We start from the raw sequence: 27,602 nt of genomic DNA on the forward strand, positions 1-27,602 counted from the left end.
AACATTCAGTTAACATGATTATTAAAACAGCAGCAGTAAAATACTTATTATAAACAATCGGACTTGCATGTTTAAGTTTCAAAGTACAATAACTTTATAAATAACAACAAAATATCTCAAAATGAGCGCCTTAAATTTTTACCTTTTTCGAGAATGCTTCTTTTTTCTTTTTTTTTCTACAATTTTGCGGTGAACAAATAGTTTATATTTCATCGCACTCACGTTTGCTTTTCACTAGTGAGCCGGTCTCATGGGAAGGTAACTTGTTACGTCACAATAAGACCGCTTCATTACCTAGCTGCCTCTAACGAACAGTTGTAGTTTATGATTGTTCAAACAACTTAGTTTGTCAAGTTTTACTTTAACAGAATTTTAATTGTGTCTGTGCAGGTTTCAATAGACAGTTTAAACTTTGAACTTTAGCTATTGAAGTTAAGTTTTTGCAGATATTATAGTAAATTTGTTATTGTATTTTTTTCATTTAATACTTAAGTATACTTTCATTACAAAAAAAGAACTGGGTTACAAAGTATATATAAAAAAACATTGTATGCAAACTGCACATTAACTGTTTTTAATGTTTAAATTTCGAAAAAAGTATTAAATATTGAGTTTATTGTAAATAGCATAATTTAGAAGTAAAACATTTCAAGCATTTATTTTTTTTAACCATTCAGAAAGCTTTACTGTAATAAAATTAACTAGTAATTGCTACAGTTAAGAAAAACAAAAACCAAAATGTACAAGAAAACTACATCTATTCTATGCCTTATGTTGGTTGCTTTGTTATTATTGGAAGAGTCCCATGGTCAGTACAAAAACGGCATGTACAGCCGACTACAGAACCATCAAAACAAGCGCGCTCTCCCAAAAGTCCCCAGGGTAAAACCCGCAGTTGATAATTTGGAAGGTTCGGACTCTGCCATCCAGCAGAAGCCGGTTTCTGATGGCGGGTACCAGGACATTTACCAGCCACCAGTCTACCAGCAGCCCCAGTTCGTCGAGGGCGGCGTCCGACCTCCCAGGGGCAACGTTTACCAGGACCCTTACCAGTACAACCCGCAACCGCCACTGTACCATGGCAACGGGTTCGGCAGGGACGTCTACCAACCGATGAACCAGTACAACCCTTACCTGTCGAATCAGCCGTTAAGCAACCAACCGCCCTACTACAACAACCCTTATAACAACCCGGTGAAAAGTTTCAACGGTCACAACCAACCTTATTTCAAAGGCAACCAGGTTGGCGGCGGCTTTGGCGTCCCGTACCAGCAAAATGACAGGCAACCCGAAAACAGGCCGGGAACAGAAACTGAAGATGCGAAAGAAGAGGAAGTTGTCCCCGATCCCCAGGAAAATTTCAACCAGGAAAACTTCGGGAGAGACCAGTACGGACAGGGGTTCGGTTTAAATGTGAATCAGATACAAAACTACGGACCGAACACGGACAGCTACGGTGGACCGATGAATAACTACCAGGACGGTGGTTACAATTTCAACTACAAACCGCAACATCAAGGTGTTTCCATGAACCAAGTTCAACCGGACGGCTTCAAACCAGCTTATTATGGAAATGACCAGTTCAGAAATTTGCCTTCTGACGATTACCAGCAAGTACCAGCTTTTAATGAAAACGCATTCGCAATTCCAGGTACACTTTTGATTCTTTTTTACCAAAACCATTTTGAATTTAGAAAACGAATTCGGCTGTAGTACGAAGAATATTGTATTTTACATACAATCTTCAACACCAATTTTAATCAATAGAAAGTATTTATATTTCTATCTTTTTTGTAATACTTAAAATTTTTGTGGCGTCTAAAGAGTTGTTTTCTAATTGAAACTTTAAACAGTGTTAAAGAAAGTTGAGTTTAGTAAATTTTAAGCACGATTTTAACACACTTTTATGCGTTATTTTGTACTAGGGTATTGAAAGCCACAAAAGGCAAAGTTGCTTTGTACAAATACTTTTGCAAATATTTGAAACGCAGTTGTGGTCAATACAAATTCCTAAGCTTACTTAAATTATCAAACATTTATTCAGTGGCATTTGAAACGATTATGTTTGTACATGTGTTTTTGTAAATCGTAATTTGGTTTTTGAATACTAGTTTATTAAATTACACTAACCAATGTAATTCCTCATAGACGTTTTTAAATTTTTAAAACTTCATAAAACTGCTAAAATTAAAATAGTTTAAATAAAAACTATTTAATTCTAGCTTCATTTAAGTACAACTTACATACTTAATAATAATTAGAAAAGTAGTTTATTAGTTTACAGAAGCGTTAATGTAAGTTATACAACTTTATATTTTTTGTACTGAAGTCCTGAAAAAAACTTAACTAGTTTCATGACTTATTGCAGAAAAGCAACTGAACAAAATAAATACCGGAAACAACAAACAGTCAGCTGTGGAAGATTGCAACAACTGTCCGGAACTGAAAAATTGCTTGAACATCACGGACACCGACTGCTGTCCCAAGTGTGAGCAGTACGGTTGCATCTGTCAGGGATACCAGAGCTACGACTGCATTGACAACGGGTACAAGTTAGTATTGTTTGTTTTTACTTTGCATTTCACAAAGAAAATTAAGACAAAAGTTAAATGAAAGTTTCTGGTAGTTTTACTTTTTAATATTTTTAAACATAAATTTAAACACTTTATAAACGCTATAAAAATATCATCTTGTTTTTCAAAAATTGTATTTAATTTGTTGTCGCGAAGTTTTTAAAAGTTTTATCAACCTGAAAATAATTCACAGAGACAAAAAAGTCCCCGAAGGCGAGTCTTACAACGTTGACGGGGGAAGTACCGTGTGTAATTGTCCAATGGGAGGAGGGCAAATTTTGTGCAGGTTCGACAATTTTTTAAATAATACTGTTTATTCATCAAGTTGTGCATTGTATTTGATTGAAGACAGTTTTATAGATGTTAGAAAAAGTATTCAAACAATTATATTATTATAAATTTGATTAGACTTAAGCCAAATGTAGTAATCGAGTTATAGTTCGTATTGAAGTATTTTTCTGTGTTTAAACCCCATTTATAAAACACATATATATAAGTTACAAAGAATATTTTGAAAAATCAACTTAAAATTTTTATTTCCTTAATTCAATATTAGTTTAGTGTTTTTATGATCATAAAATTAAAATACAAGCAAAATAAAAATGTCAAGGTTTAATAATTGTTACGTAAGACCATTAGTGTCTTAAACGAAAAATAAATACTAGTAATTAAAAAAACTTTTTTAAAGTAATTAAAAAATTCAAAAGAAAATCGATAATAAATTAAGTTACCTCCAAAAGTTTCTTTGTTTACGTATTAGAGGATAAAATAAATATATTTTAAAATTGTAGACTTATTTTACTCCGTTTTAATTTTTCTTTGTTTGAGTTTTTAGAAATCTCGTACAATACTCAAAGTTTTGTTGTTTTCCGCATTATAATTTATTATTTCTAAGCCCATTTTTTATATTTTGTAGCAAGTAAAACATTACCATGTAACCTATCAACAAATTTTAAATGTGATTTAATATTATTACTAGAAATGATTAATCCAGAAATTTTTTTTATGTTCTAGATTATTACTAAATTTCTAAATACATAATTGGTTTAACTTAAATTAACAATGTAATTACACATCTATCATCATAAAGATAAACTTCTTATATCGCTATAATTTTTTAAATACTGAGAAAAAATATTAGTTACATATTTATTATATATACTTTAATAATTTAGAGATTAAATCAAAAGTTTACTTTTGTTTTACTTCCGTTTCTTTGCTTTAAATTTACCTTAACTTTGTAACTTAATTTGCAAAAAAAAAAATTTACTCTTAACTATGAGCAGTGCACTTTTGAAAAAAAAGGTAAAAAAACTGACTACAAAAAGTTTTTATTCCTAAAACAAAAACAACAATCCAACATTTTTGTCCAAATCAGTTTAAAGTTTAACAAACAAAAAATTACTATCAAACGCAACACCCGTTATAACTTCTTCCTCGTCTTTCATTTTTCCCTGCTCGCAATTAGAAACGACAAGTTCGCGTTGAAAGCTTACTGTGACGTCACAACGCTTCGCAGCTACGTGGACGTCAGTATGGAGAGCAGCAGCTCGCAGGCGGGGCAGCAGCTGACGATCAAGTGCATGCCGGTGGCGAGGGGCTGCTACAAGACGCTGATGCGCTACGACGGGTGCGAGGAGTGCTTGGTGTTCGGGTGCGAGATGAACGGCGTCAAGACCAAGGCGGGAGACAGGTCGGTTGAAACGGATTGATTTTCTAAAATAATGTTTGATAGTTGAATTTTTCATTCGTTTTTTGCTTAGACGTATGTGGCTTTTATTCTAATGTAAAAAAAAAGCTTAAACCTTACACTGTTTTTAAACTTTTTAAACCAAGGCAAAGCAAGCTTTGATAGTTTTTAGTAAACGTGTGTAGCTTTTATTTAAAAGTATACAATTTAAAAAACCATAAACTTTCATAAGACCTTTTTTTTAGATATCAAAGCGACGAGTGTACGGATTGTTTTTGTCCGGATCTGGGTGGTGAGTTTGTCTGCCGCCAGAAAGAATCTTGTGGTCAGAATAAGGAACAAGGTATTTCATTTTGAATTTTTTTGACAAATTTTATATTTTTAAAGTTTCTTACTACCAAATCAGAAAATAAACTTTGTTCATATAGCTAAAGTAAAGTAATGTATGTTTTTGATCATTAAACGGTTGTTGCATTTTAAAAAATATGGTGTTACTAACATGGCTGCTGTTTTAAAGTGTAACTTTGAGGTTTTATAAACGTTTTTTTTAATAGAAAAAATAATAATTAAAACTCTTTCAAAAACATGTTGAATAGCATATAACGTATGAAAACTACATGAGTTTTGCATTTATAACGATACGTTTTTGCAAGCAAGTTTAATAACGTATTACTCACTGTGTTTTCACATCACCACTACTTTTACTTTAAAATGATAAATATGCGGCATAATTTGATAAAATTGCAAATTCCTCTCTAGTGCCTTGCAAAAACTCTTTAAAAAAAAATCACGTGACTAACACCTGGCTGAGACTTACAAACTTTTTTTTAGACTCGATGAGAAACTTGGGATATGAAAGCGGTTACCATTTACACACAGATCCCCGCCAGGCGTCCATCCAGTACGCCGACGACCCCAACCAGCCGAGCTACGACCAGCAGATGGGCGGCAACCAGTTCGTGCAGGAGATAAACCCCTACGACATGAGGTTCCCCGGCAAGATGCAGGCCCTCGACGACGTCCAGAACGGCATGACCGGCGATAAGAGCGCTCAAAAACCTGACAAGGTCAACTTGGAGCAGGAAAGCTTCAACCGAAACCCCTACGTCGGTTACGGGCAGAACAGCTTCCACCCTGATTTTCAACCTGGTGTTTACCGCAACAGTTTTGAAAACAACTACGCTCAACCGATGGTGCAAGACGAGCAGAACGCAGTCGATTACCAAAACGAAGCTGAAGTTAAAACTGAAACTGACTACTTTGGAAATAATCAGGACAACTTTCCTTTAAATAATAAAAACAAGCTGGAGAACGACGAGTACGCGAACCCTGAACTGAACGCTCCGTTTCCGCAAAGAAACCAGTACTTGCCAGCAAGTAACAGGTTTCAGCCAGGAAACCAAGGAAGGTTTGAACAGGACTACAACAGAGCAAATCCTGATAACGGTTACTTTAGACCACGTGAAAACGATCTATACGGAAACCCGATAGTTCAGCCAAACATTGTTAAGCTAGAGCATAACCCTGTGGAACAAAACAACAAGCACGGGTTCGTTGAACTAGATTCGACACAGACGCAAAACGATAATTCTTTCACTGGCAATTTGAACAGCGTTCAAGATAAGTTCAAAGAAGAGCAGCCAATCGTTCAAGACAATAAAGCCAACGACGAAGTTGCTACCGTTGAAAAGTTTCCTGAAAACGTACAAAGCCCGGGCGTGATGAATCAGAACGGGTTTCAACAGAACCCGAGGTTTGCGGGGCACAACAGGTTTCCCCAACCTTACGGACCCTTCAACCCGTACCAGTTCAACCCGTACATGCAGAACGTGGGCAAGAAGTTTCCCGACGTCAACGGCCTCGTGCCGCCGCTTTCAATGGACAACCAGGCGGCCATCCCGCCCCAGCTCAACCCCTACCTCAACAACTTCGGCGCCACTCCCATGCTTCCGAGCGGCAGCCAGTTTGCGAACCAGCAGGAAGCAGTTCCTCGGAAGCAGGAAGCTTCTGCTGGTGACGGCGCTAAAGACCAGTTCGTGCTTCCCATGTACAACACGAACAAAGACTCGGGTGGCGACAAAGATGAAGCTTTAATTAAAGAAAACCCAAAGTTGTTGGAAGACGGAAGTTCAGTGAGAACCTTTTCTGATGAAAGGACACAGGTTTCAAAGGATAATTACGCGAAAGATAGCATAGCCTACGACTCGGTTCAACGCGAGCAGCCAAAGGAGAACAACATGTTTTACCATAGAAGACCAAACAAATTAACATCGCAGCTATCGTTAGCAGAAAAGTTAAACTTGCTGATAAACAAAAACAAAATAAAAACTGAGGAAAACAGTGGTCGGCAAAATACAGTAGCTGCTACAAGCAAGCCAAAAACAACTCGTAAGACGAAGAATTTAAAAAAGATTGAAACAACTTTGAAATCAACAACCACAGCAAAACCTACAACAACAAGAAAATTTACAACAACAAGAAAACGTACAACAACACGAAAAATTACAACAACTACAAGAAAACCTACAACAACTACACAAAAAACAACAACTACACAAAAACCTACAACAACAACACAAAAACCTACAACAACTACAAAAAAACCTACAACAACTACACAAAAAACTACAACAACTACACAAATGCCTACAACAACTACACAAAAACCTACAACAACTACACAAAAACCTATAACAACTACAAGAAAAGCTACAACAACTACAAAAAAGCCAACAACACAAAAAACCACAACTAAGAAAATTACGACGAAAAAAGGGCCAACAACAAATACACAGAAAGCAACCGCTAAAGATGATTCGAATGTTGCATCAAGCAGCAGAGACCAACCAAAAAATCCTTGGCAAGACATCAACCTGCTTCCAACTAGCAACGATTTTGAAACCTTCGACAACTTTAAAGAGCCAACAACATCGACACAATCAGCTGAAATTGTAAAAAATAGCTACCGAGAAAACTCAGACGATCAAATATCATCTGTAAAGAACCCAATAGATTACCAGTACACTGACTACCAATACACGAGTGATGCCCAGCCGGTAGATTCAGATTACTCGCCGTATCACTTCAACAGCATAGACGAGCAAATGGAGTTTCTGAGGAGTTTGTATGAACCTAAAAACGAAACAGAAGATCAAAGCAGCAAGTATGTGTTACTAAGCTTTTTTTATGTTAAACATGTTTGAGAACTGTTCAAAAATATAAAATAATATAATTTATTGAAAATTGAATGTCATAAAAACTGTAATAATGCTTTTAAAAGTATGGTAGTCAAAGTAAAATGGTAAAACCTTTTATAAATCTTAGTATAATTTGCTTTAAATTTTTCTAAGCTGTACTTATAAAAATTTAGTGCATAGTTTAACGAAACTAAAGAAATTCAATTTATATGAGAAACAGTCCATTGAGATCTTTCTTAAGAATCTTAAATGGGCTGGACTTTCCTAACTCCAATACGTCACAAAAGGCAAAGGCGTGATAATCGTGCTTTAATTTAAGGAGGGTCAAACTTTTCAAGCACTCTTGACTCGCTAAATCAAGTTGTGACGTCACAATGACAATGTGAAAGCGAGAAGCTTGGTAGCTCAAGTGTTATTTCTTATCTACGTGCTTTGTTAACTTTCAAGTTCTCATCATCGATCTATTTTTTTTTACTTTAGCACCAGTGTTCAACATTCTTTCTTTGAATATTTCTATTTGCTTTTTGAATTAGTATAAAAAAATTATCAAAAGAGTGTTAGTGAATATAACAGCTTGTGCACATAAGTTGTTTGCATAGTTTGATGAAAGAGATTTTAGTTTTACTTAATCGCTGAATGCTTTTAAAAGTTTTCTCTCACTTGAATTGATAAAGGATCTTTGCCTAATATGTCATTATAAGGTTCATTTAAACCACAAAAGGCTCCCGTAGCCGTCAAGATTATATTTACCTTTATAAAAGTAAATAGGGCTTAAAACAACTCCCTTACTTTTTTCATTTGAGCGTGTTATAATTTGTTTTTTTATTTTATAGCTCATTAACTAAAGTCAAAATATAATGTCAAAAAACTTTCGAGTGTATATTTTCTATCATTTGAAACTAAGCCAGCCTAAACGAAAAGTAAATAAGTTTACGACATTTTTTATCTAAGTTTGATTATGTATACGAAATTACTTTTAAAATTTTTATAATAACTTAATAAATATTTTAACTATAGTTGTTCTAAATGTATTACTTAAAATTAATACAAATTTCAATAAAATGTGTAAAAACATAAAATTTTGATTTTATTCTATTTTCTTTAAAAAAAAGTAATTTTGTTAAAACGTTAAACTGTCCAGAAAAAAAATATTTTCAGTAAACAAAGCTGCCGCGTTGTATTTAGGAGTTTTTTATAAACAAAGACTTTTTATAAGATTTTTTTTTATATTCGACTGTTCCAAAAAATACTTTAGCTTCAAAGAGGTAAAGATGATATTTCCTGGCATTATAAACTTACTTAGTGAGTCTGCTTCTAATCATTGTTCTAAGCTCTAGACAATGTTTTAACGCATGTACATTGTTTTACACATTGTTTTCACGTCATATGTATAAGTTTGCTTGGGTTTATACACAAAAAGTTTTAGGATTGCAAACTAGCTTTAGAAATGTTATGTACCACATGTTTTTTATAAACTTATATTAAATTATTTTCAGTAAACAAAGCTGCCTCGTTGTATTTAAGCATTTTTTATAAGATTTTTTTTAATATTCGACTGTTCCAACAAAATACTTTAGCTTCAAATAGGTAAAGATGATATTACTGGCATTATAAGTTTACTTAGTGAGGCTGCTTCTAATCATTGTTCTAAGCTCTAGACAATGTTTTAACGCATGTACATTGTTTTCACGTCATATGTATAAGTTTGCTTGGGTTTGTACACAAAAAGTTTTAGTACTGCAAACTAGCTTTAGAAATGTTATGTACCACATGTTTTTTATAAACTTATATAACACACAGCGGTAAAGAGTGTTAGTATTTCAAGCACGTTTGAAATAATTGAGCTCATTTATTTTTTTTTCAAAGCTCATCGCTGCCCGACTACCCGGCCTACGACCAGACCGACATGAACTACCAGACGAAAATATTAGAAAGTTTTCCGAAGTACGATCCGGCCGCGTACAGCTACCAGTATCACGATTATGACGCTTACTATGACGATGAGTTGCCCGTAGATGATGCAAGTTAGTAGAGTTTTGTTATAAACAATTAGAATAAAGTAGTACAAAAATCAATTATTTTTATCGTAAATAGCAAAACACACGCTAGGACTTTTACAAAATTCAACTAGCAATAAACAACTAAACTGTTTGAAAGTTTTAAAAGTTCAAATAGCTTTGTCACATTATTTTAAACATATGTCCTGACTTAAAAAAAATAAAAAAAATGTTTGAATAATTAAGCTTAACACTCAAGTCATTTGTACTTACAAGTTGAAAAACTATTAGTGGATGAAAAAGAAATAAAACAAAAGCGATTTTTAAAACAACTCAAAGTTTTAATGAAAAATCGACTTATGCATAAAAACGCGCCTTATAAGGAAAACAATTGAGCTGAAGGATTGATAGAAATGTATACCTCATCATATGATTTCATTGTCGTTAAACTAGCTTGAAAAAACTACGAGCAAAAACAATTTTTGTTTATAATAGCTAGAAAAATATTTAATTGAAGTTATAGTATTAAAGTTTTAAAGTACTATAGTTCAAATATAACTTAAAATGCTTTAATAATAAACTGTATTTAAGAATATGTAAGGTAGACTACAAAGCTGAAACTTTGAAAAAATTTAATAAAAAGATAAAAGTATATGTCAAGATAAAAAATATAAGTATCAATGGTTATTCTACTTTTTTGCTACTACAACTTAATCTACTTAACAATTACCTTTAATATACAAGGCAAAAAATTATGACATTAGTTTTAAAGTATAGTTTCGAGACTACAGAATAAATCATGTATAAGCACTTACCAAAAAAATCTTAATGGGTTTTGAATGTCAAAAAAGTAAATACACATACAAAGCGCCTAAATAACTATGAATAGTTGTATTGTTTTTAAGTGGAGTAGCTTTTAAAATATTTTACCTAACTAAATTTTCTATAAAGCTTTTTATTCATAACATTTGTTAAGTAAAGTAAACTTTACAGTATATGCGTATATAAAAACTATTTTAAAAGCTACGACCAAAAATTTAGTCACAAAAAGCAGTAGGCTATGTAATGTAAACTTGGCTTAAGGCTTCTTTTGTAAAAACATTTTGTTTGAATCTGCAGAGTTTTCAAGTATTTACTTGTTTATTTTCTATATAAATAGTGTCGTAGAAAAATTTTATTTTCCCAGAAAATCATACAACTTTAAGTTTTTGATGTTATTGTTTTTTATGTTTCGCTTCAAAAAACATGACAAGCTCTAAGCAATAAAAACAATAAGGCTTACAACTTTTTTATGAAGCGTTCTGAAATAATAATTGCTAAAGCTGGTCTCAAGGTCTTTTTTGATCAAAAGCCGCATATTAACTAAGAAAATTAATCAATTTCAAGTCAAATTTAACCAGATAAACAGATTTAGCGTCTAGAAATTTTATGCTACGTATAATTAATATAAACCCTAACATGTTTACAAAAGTTCTTTTATGTTCTTCAAACATCAAAAACTAATATATTTTATTATTTGCTCGTGCAAAGTAAGACATTATTTAATTTGAGGGAATTTAAAAAACTCGCCGTAATTAAGCACTAGCTGATAGCATTAAGGAGATTAGGCAGCTATTTGGTTAATACGAAGGAGCTTTAAAAAAGTTCAAGTTATTGCTGCAGTGTATTAGCAGAGCATAATAATTAGTCGTGCAAATTGAAAGCGCTGAAGAATATCAATCTTACTTTTCATAATTTTCGTAACTATCAATCTAAGTTTAAGCTAAAAAAAATAAAATATATATTTACATGTTGAACTTTCTTTTACTAAAACATTTCATAAATAAAACAAGGCCACCCGTTTGCCTGACATCTACTTACCAGAGCGGTACCACTAATTCAATTAGTTAATAGACACTTAAAATAACTTTGAAAAAAAAAACAGCTCAGGTGTTTTGCTGGGTGTGTTCTAAACAGCACATATTGGAAAACATTTTTAGCTCCTTTTAAGCTGATTGCCATTGAATTTGCGCGCAGAACCGGAAACGCAGTGTCGCGCAAAAATTTCCTTCCTCTACATCCAGCAAGCCGTGTGTAGTCGGCTGACGAAAACAAACAAAACCTTTGTTTCTCGCGCGATCTGCTTTTGTTTTAGCGCTCAAACGCGCACTGAAAACAAGACCACAAAAGAAGGCTGCATGTGAGAACCCGACAAAGAGGCTTGCAGCGTGTTTGTGTTTGGACCTCGTGTTTACATTCGGCCCGTGAAAAGGCTTTGCTGCTGCTGCGCACAAAAGTCGAGAGCTGCAAAGGCGAAAACAACGGCCGGTGAAGGAGTGCGGAGAAAAGGCGCTCAGCGGAAAACCGCGCAACACAAAAAGCTGAAAGCGGCTTTGCAATTAGCCAGAGCAATTCGTCAATTCATACAGAATAAAAGTTGTAAACACCTCTGTTTGCTGTAAAGTTCGCCCCGGCTAGACTAACGTAATAGAATGTTTATTGTTGGGGTTTATCACTTGTTGTGCTGGTTTCAGCAAATCAATCAGCTCTTGATGGGTGGTCCCTCGTCTATTTTTGTTGTACCCCCGTTTTAACGGTGATATTTTTTAATGAAGTTGATCTCATCGAGCTCGTTTGTCTTTCAACTGCTAACGTTGTGATGGCGAGATATTTTTTGTTGTTAGTCAACAATTACTAACGGTCTTCAGCGTAACTATAATTGGCACATTTGCTTATTTCTTTCGACCAAAACTTTATCAAGCTTATGGTTTTCGTGATTTAGTGTTTTTATGGGAGATTTAACTTTTTTATGCTTGTTTACAAAAGAGAGCACGTTTTGGCTGTGGTTTCGATGAAAACTAGTCGTCAAAAGTTAGACTTAACCGTTGTTGTGTTTGCGCGTTTGCTATTAACTGTCTAAAATAAAATAAGACCTCTCGAAATCCAATGAAATAGCTCCGAGCGCTGAATGATAGTCAATGGCTTGTTTTTATTGCTTTAATATTTCAGTGCTTCATGTGATTTGAGGTAGAAAGTTTTCAAAGCTACATATGAAAGTTTAACGACTAGAACTAGTGAGTAAGTTTATAATTTGCGAATAAGGTAAACAAAGTGGTTGGATTAAGTTTGTAAATTATACCTGTGTTGTTTATGTTACGCTAATGACAAAGATGTAGTTAATTGAACGTACACTTATGTATCTGGTTCAAATGAGTATACTAACTGCTATAATACTTTTAATATTGTCTTAAATGAAATGTAAGCTTTTAAAAGCAAATGTTATTAAGATATTCACTTAAAACCAATTAAAGTCTTTCTTGAAAATTCTAAGAAGCTTAAGTTTTATGAGCAACAAAATTTTTTCAAACTTCACAGCGCAACCTATACCAACCAAAAGTAGCACTTTCATACAATGGAGTAAGTTTGAAAAGTATTTGCGCCTACCGACTGCTTCTTGCACAATGAACTGCTATAAATAACCGAAAGTCTGGCAATTTGCAGCCACCGTTTTTACATACCTGCCCTCTACATGTGCAGCATCTTGATTGATTGCTGAGCGACGCCTTTACATTTGCAAATGTAAAACGAGCAGTCGCGCACAATGGAAGGCTTGTTACATCGTGCGTTACATAGTAGCAGTTAGCGCTTCTCAAAAATTTCTATTTTCGCGTCAAATTGTTTGTTTGCCAAGGCGAGATGTCGGTAAACAAACTGAATAAACATGTGTGGATGTAAAATACAGCTTTTATTCTGATCTGAAGTGTCAAACCGTTCAAACCAAATGTTTGGCGTAAACCTTGAAAGTTTGAATAATAGGTTGATTATACGAACTAGTTTAAGTTCAAAACGTAATTATCATTACAATTATTTGATATTAACTTTTCCACTTGTTAGTTCGTACAAGTAAAGCTACCTTTGAAAACTTTTAATGCGGCAGTTGTCATTGTTTACGCTGTACAAAAATAGCGGGTACTTAATGAATGTATGTTCAAGCTGTTAGAAAAAAGTATCGAACAATAACAAAACTCTTTTGTTTTTACTTCAACAAAGTTATTGTACATCATTGGTATCAATGTCTGTATCGTGAGAAACAATATTGCAAAAATTTAATCGTTAATGAACAAGCTCAAGTAAATTAGTAAATAAGGTTGTAAACTCAATCAGATTAAGCTTGCAGCGAGGTGAGATGTTATTACGAACAATTAATACTTGACATATAGCAAGCATTTTTCAACGATTATACTTTTTTTATTTAAACAATACAAGACGTAACTTTGATGTTATATATTAGTTTCTTATGACCTTTTATTTCATAAGCTTCATAATGCAAAAAAAAAAAAACTTTCTTTCATCTTTTTTTTTCTTTGAACTTAAAAGTAGACAGGTTTTTTTTTTGCAATTGTTTTAATTTTTGAAAAGTAGCTGTTTTTAAAATACTAACGGTTTTTTTTCGACTAAAAACTTATAAAAAATATTAGTATAAAATGACATAACTTATTTTTTGCACCATCTCGTAGGAAGCTGTCATTTTCGATGTTTTAGATGTCTAGGTAAGATAACAAGATAAAGATAAAACAACTCTTTTATCTCGCAAAGCTTAGTAGTTTTCTATTTAACAACTGTTTCCAATCAAGCTTATATCTGTTTTATATCTAAGAAAACCACACACATGGTACTTTTTATCTTTAAAGCAATGATAAAAACATATGGAAGCGCATATAAAACATCGGAAAGAGATGTTTATTAGGTCATTTGTTACAATAAGATAGCTAAACAACAAGTAGAACAAAAAGTTATATTTGAACGTAATCAGTCTGTTTTTGTTTTCAAAAGAGTTATTGTATTTAATGAATAAGAATTGACGTTTTAAGTGGAGTTTTTAGCATTTAAAAAAAATAATACTATTATTATGTTATTGAATAAATTACATGAAGTGAAAAGTATTTCCCAAAGTAACAATTCTTTTATAGTTTCAATAGTTTAGTTAAACCTTTGTTTTATTTCAAAAAAAAATTAGTAGAACTAAATAAGATTCCTTTATATTTTTATTAATATCAAAAATCTTATAAACTTAAATTATTGATAATATACTAATTTTAAAGCCTATCTCATAAATATTTTTATAAAACTAACAGTGTACAAAAAAAATATTTTATTATCGTCTTTTATAAGTATAACAAAGATACTGGTTTGGTAGATTTAAGTACTAAATAAAAAGTATTATTTTTTCAACTTAAAATCTTGCTTTTTGTTAATAAAAAAGATTATAGATCAAAAATTTATTAATAAAAAATTATACACTGATCAAGTTTCTGTTCTTCAAACCATAAATTTGAAATGAAATTCGTTTTATTTGCTTTGCTCTCCTTAAGTGTAATATCAGCAAGAAAGTTAGGTAAGAACCTATTTCATTAATTTTAATATATGTTGTACTATTTATTATATTTATACTTGCTCAATGTTTCATCAGTAAAAAATAGTTTATAAAACAATTAATTTCAACTCTGTTAACATTTCAAAAGGTGATCAACTACTAGCAATTTTACTAATTAATAAATAAAAGGAAGTTGAATACATTAAATTTTTTTGTTTTAAGCTCGTTAAGAGCTTTTAAGTTTGACTAAAAACTTTAAACAGTTTTCAAAAGTCGTTAATAACACTGGTTTGACCCATAACTTAATCAAGTTGTTGTTAACCCAACTTGCATCTCGCTAATGCTGCACGTTTTTTAACCAGCGGCTTCCAAATATTCGCAAAAACGAAAAACGCTAATCTGATTTGAATTTTTTCAACTTAGTTAGCGGTCTGTTCGCCTCGCGCGCCACAAGGCATCTGGTAAACAGCAGCGTTTATGTCGTTATTTAGCCCACAACAAACAGAAGCTGCTCAGGGGGCTTAAGTCAAGAGAGAAGGCTTAAACGGCGCTGTGTCTTTTTCTTAACAAGTGTTAATAGTAAAAATTCCAGTAGATCAGCACTGCAGTCACGTGTTTATTGAATTTGCAGAGAGCTACGAGGAAGTTCTGAACTTTTGCTGCCAGGAAGGAACGAAGTGGGGGAGCAGCCATTCCAGTTGCGAGGGAATCAACTTGAAGGTTGACGTCTACTCTCAAGTCTGCTCCGTTGTTTCTGTTAGTTTCAGATTGGTTGTAGAGCTGTTTACAAACTATTTTGGCGAAAATGTCATTTGTTAGTCAAACATAGTTTCATACGTATTGTAGATATATTTTTTAGTTTTATTTTGAACTTTAGCTTGGGTTTTAAAGTGAATAGTTTTATTAGCCTGAGATTTCGATTTTAAATACATGGCGAGAGTTTTAAAATTTTGAATATTTCATTCAAGTTAACATTGTTAGTTTTATGTGTTATAAACTTATAATTTACTTTTTCTAAACACTTTTATGTTAGAGAGAATCGGACATAAATGAAAGAGTTTGGAAACTTAAAAAGTAATCAATTTTTACAAGGCTATAATGAGCATAAGATATATTCTTACGCACAACTAGTTCAAAGAAGTTATTGTTTTTTCTAGATAATTGAAATTTAATATGAATATTTATTTAGCTTGTTTTCGTAGCATGTTTTCTGCATAAACTAAAAAAGGGTAACAATACAAAGCATTCTATCACTACTACAAGGTTTGGTTAATTTTTCGTTGCAACTAAAATAATGTCTTCTTGTTATCAAAACAAACTTTCTACAATGGTCTTTACTTTGTTTAAAGCATCGTAGGTCAAAAGTCCTCTTAGCATTTAATTACTAACGTTGAACTCCAAAACAACTTAACTAGCTACTTGTTTTTATTTCTAGTGCTGAACATCTACGCCCCTATTTAACCCTTTGAATTCCATGTTTGAGCAAAACCAAAAACGCTTTCTACTCCAAACACTTCACTGTAATTACGCCGGGTGAGCACAATAGCAACGAAAGCGCCGACTGCCGAGCCGATGGAGTCTTTCTGTTTGACTTCCACCAACACAAAAGATTAATTTCCCTTCCCGCCTGCTTGCCTAGCTGTACAAGCAACACTTGAAAGCTTTGAAGTGCGTCGGAATTTCAAATTTTCAACGAGAATGAGTCCTGCAGCAAATTCTGTGCCGAACAATGGCAACGATGACGCGGGCTGACAAGTCATCACGATGTCATCATGACCACGTGACTTCCTGCACTTATACTTTTATTTTTTTGCATTGAAATGACAAGGTCGCTAGTTCACCATACTGTCAAGTGAAGAGGAAAGCGCAGTAGAAAACAATGAAGTAATAATTGTAAGCTGTCGCTCCAATCAAGCTTGATTTACTTATCTAGATTGCCGTGCAAAAAATAACTTCGCAAATGTTTTTATTGATTTGGGTTGATAAAATAAAATTAATTAGTTAAGTTCGATTTGTTATATATATTTAGCAGCTCTGAAATGTTAACAATGATTTATTGCAATAATTATAGCTAAACATGATTAGATATATGTGATCATAACTTATCACAATTAAAAACAACTTTATTCGCAACTTATGATTAATGTGCTATAATAAATTTGTTTTAAACTATTAAGGAATATTTTAAAAGTCATAAGTTTACTTTTCTCATTTAATAATTAATACCGATTTACTCTGCTTAATCTTATAAGTAGACATTTATTCCGAGAACCTTTATGAATTACGGTGTATACTTTGTTAATAGAATGATTAGTTAAAAAATTGCTTCACGTATAGAAACTAATTAATAAATGGAAAAATTATAACTTGATTAGCGTGAGAGAGTGTTGCTATAAGAGCGAACACACAACAAATTATTACTGAGTAAGCTTCACCATAAGCAGCTTTTAGATAAGGCTAACTAAATAGTGAATAATTGATAGTTTTCTGTTAGTATTTTAAAACTTTTTTGACTCTTAGCAAAACTTTTTAAAGATAAAGTTTAGGTTTTTTAACCTGATTTAACTTTAAGTTTTTTTTATTAAAGAACTTTTAAAATCGGTTGCAAAGAAATTGTTTTTCTACTGTTAAAACTACGGCATTTGAGTTTAAGCAATTTGCCACTTAACATTATCAAAGCTAACCAAGTCAAAAGGTTACACCTTTAAAGATATATCTCTCTTTGACGTACTGTCCTCTAGCCAACATTAAAGGTCAAACGTAAAATATTTCATATTAGCAAACATACTTTTCTAAACTGTTTGTCATGAAATTTATCTACTTTAAAGAAAACGTTGTGACAAATGTACTTCGTTTTGACAAAATTTAAAGAGTTCATTTATATTCAAAACGTTTTAATTTTAATCATTTTAACTTTTTTACAATGATGCGACTATTTTCAATATTTCTAAAGCTAGTAATAAAACGAAATTCAAAAAAAATAAATTCAATAGGAAAAGTGCTGCACAAAGCAAGTGAGCGAACAATCTTGTGACGCAGGAATTCACGTTGCAAGAAACATGACGTCATGTGACGTAATGACACAAAACAAAGACCAGTGTCAGAAGGACAATCAGAAGGTTTGTAGTAAAAACTTTTAATAAATAATACATTATTTTATAGTGCATTTTGAAATATAAAGGAGGATTACACTTAATTTTATGTTGTTTTACTGTTTTTTTTTGTAAAACATATTTGAGGACACTTTACAAAAGAAAAATGTTAATAAAGTATAGAAACTACATTGAAACAAAAAAAAAAACAGTATTTTCTAAATGAAGTTTAAGCTTTAGTTTTAATTTACTAAAACTATCGCAAACATGAGTTGTTTAGCTATCATAACCACTAAAAATAACGTTGAGTTTACCCGCGCTTGCACACATTTAACAAACAGCAAACACATATAAATGATAAACAGTTTATCGCTTAGCCTGTTTGTTTTGGAATTACTCTAGCTTGTCTCTGATAAAAATGCTGCGGTGGTGTTAACTTGCTTGTTTACTTTAAACAAACCTCGTCAAAAATGCCAAGCATTTCAATCCGACATGTAAACATTCTCGATACAAACACGACTATTTTCTGCAGACGTGCTGCGACTGTTGCGCCCTCGGACTGAAGTCTCGAAACCTGGGGCTGAGCTGCGAAATGCAAACTCTAGGTAAGATGCGATAAAACAAACAAAAACTTGAAAGTTAAAGTAATAAAAGTTAAAATAAAATTTAGGACAACCGTGCAGTATGGCTTACACGAAATGCTGCAACAATGGGGAATACACTGAAGACGAACTGCAAGGTGTGTTTGTTGTTTCAATTAACCTATTTAATTTGGAACACAAAAGTTTTTTAAGGCTGAAACATAAATGAGCCTTGATCATTTTGATAACCTAATTAACTTGCCGTAAATTCTAATAGTTTTCAAGTGGTTTGCATTGTTTTCTTTCAAAGCTAAACGCTTACAAGTATTTTCTTCATACAGGCAACTTTGAGAATGGAACTGATGAAAAATTTTCAGACAGTGAGTAATAAAAATTTCACTTTTTGTTGTAACTAACAAGTTATGTAAGAGAAAACATCGTTATTTAATTATTGTTTTGCTAAAAATAAAATATTGACTAACAAATTTTTAAAAATCTACCATTACTAACAAAAAAAAATTCAACTAACTTTTATTTTGCTTTGTATCTTACTTTCATTACCAAATATAGCATAGCAAATTTTAGATTTTCATGTGAAAAAAAGCTTATCTGCAGTAGAGATTTCAGCATTTTTGTATCCAAAAAGCTTCTTTATGATCTTTTAGCATTCAAGGGTGTAACTAATCTGGTATTAAATTATTCAAAGCTTATTGAACATTAACATTTTTATGGCTATAAATACTAAGACACTTATGTCAAAAAAAAATTATTTAAGATATTTATATCTACTGTGTATTAAAAATTTAATCTTTAAAGATTTCATACAGCTGCTTTAGTTAACCCTAATTGCTTTTTAAACCTGTTGAAATCAAGCATGTAAATCTCAGGTTGCCATGAAAACAATTGTGATCATGAGTGCGCCTATCGCCATAGCAATGGCACTTTCAGATGCCGGTGTCGTCACGGGTTTTATCTCCATGACGACAAAAAGACATGTCTAGGTGTGTGTAAGATAATTCGTTTATAAATTGTTACTTTGAAGTTCAACTTTCTGACAAAGAATTTAGCTTACTCTTACCAAATTTTCTTTTTATTTAGACCTGTTGATTTAATTTAGCATGTCGTACATAGCTTATAGAAAGTAGAAAACAGCTTTTAGACATTAACGTTTTTGTAAAACTGTCGTACATTTTGATTCTATCTTTAAGACTATTTATTTATTTTTTAAGCTCAATAAATTGTAATATTATCAAACCAAACATCACTTCTATACACCAAATATGTGTTGAACTTGTATAACATTAGTCTTTGGCGTTCATCTATTACAAAATGCTTGAACAAGTAATTTTTGCAACTCTAACTTAATAATTTTTAAATCTAAAAAAAAACTTTTAAAATATACTACTTAGTTTTCTTTTTTGTTCAGACACGAACGAATGTGCGCTGGGAACCCACAACTGCAACTCGGGAGAAATGTGCTTCAACACGGAAGGAGGATACGAATGCAGGAGGAGGTTGTCGTGCGGCACCGGCTACGTACTCAGCAATGACAACACTTGCGAAGGTAACAACTTTCAATAACTAGTATTAAAAAGTTCAAATAACATAATATATAGTCTACCGAATCAGTTTCAGAATCACACAGTTACCTTACTTTTATTTGGATATTGACGAGTGAAGGTACACTTAAGTTATTGAAATAAAAAATTGAATAACAAAAATTCAAGCAATTGGCGCAGCTAACACGGCCTTGAGTTTACTTTTCGAAATCACAATAAGTTTTTTATGTTTATTCTGTTTTTTTTTTCTCCAAATTTTTTGTTTTTCAGATATTGACGAGTGCCTGCTGAAGATAGACGGTTGCAGGGCGTCAACGACCTGTCTCAACATCGAGGGGTCTTTCAGGTGCGTGCCGAAGCAGTGCGGGTCCGGGTTTGTCACCGACGCCACCGGTGTCTGCATTGGTCAGTTGTGGATAATGCATTTTTATTAGTTTCAAGGTTGCAATTTAAACTTTTTGAAAAACATATTTATGGGAAAATTAATCTGAAGTCAATTAGTTATTTTGTTTGCATACGAAACTAGAACATATCGAGTCGAAAGCGCAGTTTTATCTTAATTCGGTGTAAACAAACGCGTTTTGTAAACATACCCAACATGCCTTCTTAATACGGTAATAAAGTTTACACATGTTTGTAATATAAGCCGAAACAATAAAACTATTGTTTGTTGATATAAAAATTGAACTACTTTTAAAGTTTTATTTTAAGTATTCACGAGTAATAAAACAAACCAAGTTGATAGAGTTAAAAAGTTTGTAGATTTTGATAGCTCTATGCTATCTGTAAAAATACAATCAATTACATTTGACATTTTGAGTAATGGAAATTTCTTGTATAAAGATAAATTAACATCGAAACGATAACAATTTTTATTTATCTTTTGATTTATCTTAACCTATTTTTACTCTCACATTAGTTTTAAATAAACTTTATATCTATTTATTGATATAAATTAAATGTGAGCTTTTTAATGCTAGCTTTTAAACTTTATTAAAATTACTTAAACACATATAAAAAAACTTTTTATGTAGTGAAACAAAACTTACTAAACGTAAAATACTCAAACAACTGATATCTATAACTTAAAGCAATCGCTTTTGTCGATAATAATAAAGGTCACTACCTAAAAGCAATAAATGCAAAGTTTGTCTTATGTGAAACATTTGCATTCGTGTTTAATTAATGTATATTTGTATCATTATTTTTTATATAGCCTGTAGACATTCAAAATTTTTGTTTTTTGTTTAAGATTTCTGATTAATTTGTAAAAAAAAACATATTTCAGATTTTATTGTTCGAAAATTCTGTTTATTTTAAGAATTAAAAACTTTAAAAATAAGTAGATGTAAATTATTTAAAAAGTTGTTTACAGCAAAATACAAGTTAATTTTTTTAACCAGTTTAATGTTGTTTTTGTTTTTTATTTCAAAATAGAATATGAAAAGGGTAAAAGTTTTTACAAACAATACAATGTTTGTACGAATCTAACCACTACTGTAGGTTTTTCTAATAAAAATCAAAAACAGTTCAAAAAGTTTGAAATCCATTTAAACAATTAGATACAAAAAACAAACGTCATACAGATTGTTAAGCGGTTTTGGTTTAAGTTTGATTAATTTTAACAAAAAATATATAACAAAAGAGACAGGTAAAGTTTTGTATCGAATATCAGCTCAGAACAGTTTGATATATTGTTTTAAATGATTGATAGAAAAAATTGTTTTTGTCTATTAGTCATCATCAAAGAGCTAATTGTAATGAACTGTAAAAATAAGTTTTCACAAACTATAAGATATATCTGCACAAAGTTAAACTTTGACTTAAATAATAAAAACGATGTTTTTTCTTGTAGTGTGTAAGTTATAAAAACCTGGTTAAAAAATAACTTATAGTGTTCGTAAAATTATCTTCATACTTTAATATATAAAGTATAAGTTTTCGATAAACAGCTCAAATTAAATTATTTTCAATTTAGAAAAAAATTAATTTGCGGCAAATAAGCTGAATCTAAAGCTCCATGCTAACGAAAAATTACTAATGGGCTATATTATATTAAAAATACTTTTCTGGAGTAATGAATTATTAAAGTATAGCAACGAGGTTAATCTTATAATTGCGGTGTGAGATTTTTGCCTACATTTTGTCGTTAAAACAGCGCGCAGTACAACGAAGCATAATTATACACCTCAGTTTAACACCTACACCAGAGAAAAAAAAGGTGCAATTTTTTCTAAGAAAACTTACAATTTACGTTTAGAATAAAAAATTTGGTTAAATTTAAGATCATGCCCAAAAAATTGGTTTGCAATAATGTACTTACAACTCTACACTTAAAAAACGTTCAGCATATTACATTGTATTATGGAGCACAAATAGCTGATTTATTAGCAGGGAAACAACAAACTGAAATTCATTGCATAACACGAGCGCATTTTCTTTGTGGCTCTGAGAAATATTTAGACAAGTGCTGTCTCACCGCAATCATTAAAATTTGTGTCTGATTTGCTGAATTCCAAGAATATTTCAGAGCGCTTCGGCACCGCTGTATAGAAAAAAAAAACTTTTTCTTTTGCGACCTTGCAAAGCTGCACGCAAATTAAATGGTCGAGCCGAATGGCCGCCCGCTTACTTCTAAATCCCCTCCATTGTAGGCTGCATTAGCGTGCGGCGACCCCGAAATACCATATAAAGCTGGCCAGCAATTGTGGGAAAAGGGAGATACTCTTGCCCAGTGTTTTGCCTTGGAACGAGATCAAGATTTTTACAAATTAAAATTTTGCACTTTCACGTCTGAAAATAACTATTTTTTTAGGCCGATTGCTTTTTAATTAACACTAATTTACAAGCGATTTCAAAGTTTCGGTCTGGTTTTAATCCGCGCTCCTTAAAACCTATCACGGCATTTTTGCTGCGTTAGTAAATTTGAAAACAATTTCGAACAAAATTGAAATAAAAAACTAATTTGAAAACTAGTATTCTAATTTTAGGCAGCAAAAGTTTAAGAATTTTAATTTTGCAGACATCAACGAGTGCTTCAGCAGGGACTACATCTGCCCGCCCACCGCTACCTGTGTGAACATGGCGGGAGGGTACGAGTGTCACTGCGAACACGGGCGCCAGCTCAACACCGCTCGCAACACTTGCGATGGTTAGTTTTGAAAACAAATTTTATTTTATCATACGAATGCATGATAGTTTTTTTAGTTAATTGACATTTTTTAAGTTATTTGTGATTTTAAAAGTTTAATGTGCTAGGCTACAAGAAGAATTTAGCTAAGAAATTGTATTTATATTTAAACATTGTTAAGAAACATCCATATTAGGTCTAAACTCTATCAGACTATTATGCTAGTTTGTGTACACAAATGTCTTACTCTTTCTACTTAACCTTTACTGATACATGATAATCAAAAAAAAATATTTAAAACTTCTAAAAGATATTGACGAATGTGCATCGCCACTTCTGAACAACTGTGACGCATCAATCGAAGAATGCGAAAACACTGAAGGCAGCTACAAATGCAACAGGATTCCAAAATGTGACCCAGGATACCAACCGTCTGTTTATAATGATACCATTTGTGTTGGTAGGTATAAAGTTTTACATAGACATGCTTTATAAAAATTGAACCAAGAACATAAAAGTATTAAGTATTACAATAACAGGGTTGTTTTTTAATAACATATGAATGTTTACTTAATCTTTTAGTCAAATAAATTCTTAATTTTATTAAGTTACACAAAACGATTTTAAAGACGTAAGTTTTAATAAATTATTTTAGATGATAAATTTTAATTAGTTTGTATTTAAAATGTAAAATTAATAAATGCACTATAAAACTTACCAAAAAAAAAATTCTTACAGACATCGACGAATGCAATGAAGGGCTCCACAGTTGCCATGGTGACGCGTTCATCTGCGTAAACTTGGAGGGCACTTTCGAGTGCAGGGAACCAGCAGTGTGCCAGGTGGGCTGGAAACAATCTGAAGACTTACTCTCGTGTGTTGGTTGGTAACTTAAGCAACTAATATAAACATCCTTAAAATCTAACAAAGTATATAAACTCAATTTAAAATCCCTTTTCAGATGTAGACGAGTGTATGATGAACAGTTGCGGTCTAGGGGGTTTTTGCGTAAACAACCCAGGTTCGTACGAGTGTGTGTGCAATCAGGGGTGGCAGCTGAAAATAACTGATGACGGTTACACCTGTGAAGGTTGGGTTTTATCTGATAACTTAATCTCGCGTATTTGTTTGTGTTCGCTTTTGATGCAGTAACATGAGAGTTAGCAATCAAAAAGTAGGCGATTGAAGTTTAAGGTGTAGCTATTCAAATTTTTTCTGTAGCCCAGATTTTATCAATAATTCGAAATAGCTGAAATATTTCTTAGAACATTAATAGACACTTTAGACTTTCACATATTTAAATGGGACGAATTCATATCCTACATGCCTCATTACATTTTCTCATGCTATAAACATTCGATAGTAATTGCAACCCAAAAACTTTATAAAAACCGATAGAAAACCGCAACCTCAAATTAACACATTTACTTAAAAAGCAAAAACACAGGTGTTGAAAAAAATGCTTGATTAATTCCTTGACCGACTTATTAATAATCCCACCTGTACAGATATCCGGTTTAAAAGCCAATAAAGAATTAAAATACAAATACTTGTGTGTGCGTGTGTGGTAAGAACTTCAGTCGCTGTTTCAATCAATCTTAGTTTGTAAACACTTCTAAAAAGTATCCAAAGGGAACTTCTCAAAACTGAGCTGACGTATCAGAAAGTTTTTATATTTGTGTTTTTATCAAAACTTGTGTAAACACGAAAGTTGATTTATAACAGCGCGCTTTTGACACGGGTCATTAAGAATTCATTGTAGAGCTGTCATTTGAAAACAAGTTTTTAAAAGTCTAAAAATATCATCTTAAAATAAATATGACGCGAAGCGTCTATATTAGTGTGTTCAGATGCCTTCTTTTTTGTCAGCTAATCACAAAGCAAACAAAAAATTCAAAAGTTTTTTTTTCTTCTTTCAGATGTCAACGAGTGCACTTCGGATGAACTCAACCCGGATTGCCAGTACAACTGCGTGAACACTCAAGGCAACTATTTTTGCGAGTGCCCGACCGGATATTCATTGATAGGCGGAAACAAGTGCCAAGGTATTTTAAGTTTTTATTTTAAATATAACTCTAAGTTTTCTCTGTTCGTTTTTTTTTTGCGTTTTTAATGATTATTTACTCCAATATATAAAGCTACATTACCAAAATATTTGGCTTATTTTAAGTATTTTTTCACAAAGCTTTGATTTTCCATGCTAAAAGATTCTTTTTATCAGGAAATCTGACACGGTCAACTTAACCTGCGAAGACTAACATCAAAAAACTTAAGCCTTAAAATAAAATAAAAAGCGCTGGCCACTTTTACATTAACCACCGCGTGTATTTTTTCAGACATTGACGAGTGCGCGCTGGGCAGGGCGACGTGCACCGACGACGAGACTTGCTTCAACACCAAGGGAAGCTTCAAATGCGTCAACATCACGTGCCCGGCCAACTACGACAAGCTTCCGAGAAGGTCAGTTTGTTGCGTAAGAGGATTGTGTGCGGATCGCTTGCACGCACGCACAATCCTTCCGAAATGTCACCCGTCTATTAACGCCAGATTGGCGATTAAAACGCCGGCTTAAAGTGAACACTGTTACTTAATTAAGCGTTTCCTTTAATTACTTTGTAAGTTACAACTAGACGCGTAGGTGTGTTCAAACAACAAGCTGTTTTCAAAGCCGTCTTTTGTTAATTGCAGCTACTGCTACTTACTGCAAGTTTATTTTTACAAATCGCTTTGACCTAGTAAATGTTAAGCATTTCAACATAGGATATAGTAATAACGGTTTAAATTGGTTTTTAACTTGAGAATTTTCTAATTAGCTTCAGCGAGCCAAAAGATTAAACTGATAGTTTCTTACTTCAGTATGCTGTTAACAGCTTTGTTCAAATGGTATTAAACAGTATTTCGATAAATTTCTAGGCAATAAATTACTTATGCATTTTACAGTAAAAAAAAAAATCAATTAAATTACTTAAAAAATATTTTAAAAACATTATTCTCAAACCTTGCTTGTTTTCTAATGCTTAAAATAAGAATTTTGTTAACACTAGTAGCACAAACACACCACCACGTTTTGCTGTTTTTTGCACACTTTTTTTTTTGTGACACTCACCGTTCACCACACAGGAGGTGCTCCCGCATGTCGTGCAGCAGTATCAGGAGCGTGGGAGCCGGCAAGAGGTACAGGAGCACGGAGAGAAGAAGATGCTCGAGGCTGCCCAAGCAGATCGTCCACCACAACATCAGCCTGTCCAACAACACGCAAGCCAACAAACCTCTCTTCCGCATGCTGGCGTACAAGCACTCCTCCTCCTACCTGTCGCACCTCTTCGAGATTACCAGCGGCAACGACGACGGCGCCTTCGCCGTGGCAAAGACCAGGAAGGACGGTCGGATCGCCGGGATCGTGTTCCCGACCGTGGACCTGGTCGGGCCGAGGGACTACGAGCTGGAGCTGACGCTGAAGATGACCAGAAGGAGAAAGTACATCACCCTTGTGGCGAGACTGTACATATACGTGTCGGAGTTTGCTTTTTGATCAGGGCCGCTGAAATGATTTTTTTTTCGAATGCAAAGATGGACAGTTGGATGGGCCGCAGGATTGGAAAAAGGCACTTTTGGGTGCAAGTGTGAATGAAATTGACTTTAGAGACACGTTTTTGTGTGACTAACAGTTTTGATTTTTTATTTTTTTTCAAATTTTAGATCTAACAAACAAAAATTGTTAAGTATTTTATAAACAAGCTGCTTTTATTTTTTTGTTACTAACATTATTTATAACTTATAAAGCTTTAAATTTTTTGTATAAATGACAAAAAATATTTTTTTAGCTACTGCCAACTGTTTTTTTTAATGTTCAACGCTCAGTTTTCACACTGAAAAGTTTAGTTTACAATTTCTCTAATAAACTTTTAATAATCTATAAATAACGCATTATATCATCGTAAAGTTTTCATAAAAGCTTTTAAGAAATACTGCCTTGAACAATGTTTAATGAAGTATTAACAATTATTGAAACGTTTTTTAAGAGCATTCACAAACGTGTTTTGAAATGCTCACAAAAGTTACTTTGTTTTGTGGATGCGCGGTTAATGCATAAATAAACTTTATATCAGTGAACAATGCAGTGTGCTTCTAAGTAGGTGTTTACTCAACTCGGCATTACTTTTGTAAGATGTGTTTCCAACACAATCAGGCACTCAACCGCTCGTTTCAACCAACTTTTTATACATCACGAAATTACTTCGGTAAATATTTGTTTTTGTACGCTGCAATAGCATTTGTAAATATCTTCTAGTACTTTAGCAAATGTTGAGGTATATTTAAACAATATTTCAATAAAAAATTTCCAGACAACCTTTAATGACCTTTTGTTTATGTTATAGATGACAAAAAGCTATTTATAAGTTTTCAAACAGTTGATTTTATCTGAATTA

General features: G+C 32.6%; 1 protein-coding gene across 2 annotated transcripts; it reads left to right on the forward strand.

Moving 5' to 3' along the window:
• Nucleotides 1-681: 681 nt before the first annotated feature.
• LOC145831276 (uncharacterized) lies at nucleotides 682-27,246 on the forward strand. Of its 2 annotated transcripts, XM_082938463.1 has the most exons (22): nucleotides 682-1,651; nucleotides 2,369-2,552; nucleotides 2,767-2,859; nucleotides 4,093-4,266; nucleotides 4,509-4,606; nucleotides 5,095-7,426; nucleotides 9,327-9,484; nucleotides 15,442-15,566; nucleotides 17,804-17,929; nucleotides 18,435-18,507; nucleotides 18,573-18,641; nucleotides 18,825-18,863; nucleotides 19,371-19,484; nucleotides 19,910-20,047; nucleotides 20,313-20,447; nucleotides 23,065-23,193; nucleotides 23,483-23,632; nucleotides 23,911-24,054; nucleotides 24,134-24,262; nucleotides 25,092-25,217; nucleotides 25,509-25,632; nucleotides 26,293-27,246. In XM_082938463.1, the coding sequence occupies exons 1-22, from the start codon at nucleotides 739-741 to the stop codon at nucleotides 26,702-26,704; spliced, it is 5,985 nt and encodes a 1,994-aa protein (XP_082794589.1). In that variant the 5' UTR covers nucleotides 682-738; the 3' UTR covers nucleotides 26,705-27,246. The 2 variants fall into 2 exon arrangements, with proteins under 2 accessions (XP_082794589.1, XP_082794590.1); XM_082938464.1 differs by lacking the exon at nucleotides 19,371-19,484.
• Nucleotides 27,247-27,602: the final 356 nt, after the last annotated feature.

The sequence above is a fragment of the Thalia democratica genome, chromosome 3, assembly GCF_965202585.1.
Source record: "Thalia democratica chromosome 3, ktThaDemo2.hap1.1, whole genome shotgun sequence".
NCBI classification, from domain to species: domain Eukaryota; kingdom Metazoa; phylum Chordata; class Thaliacea; order Salpida; family Salpidae; genus Thalia; species Thalia democratica.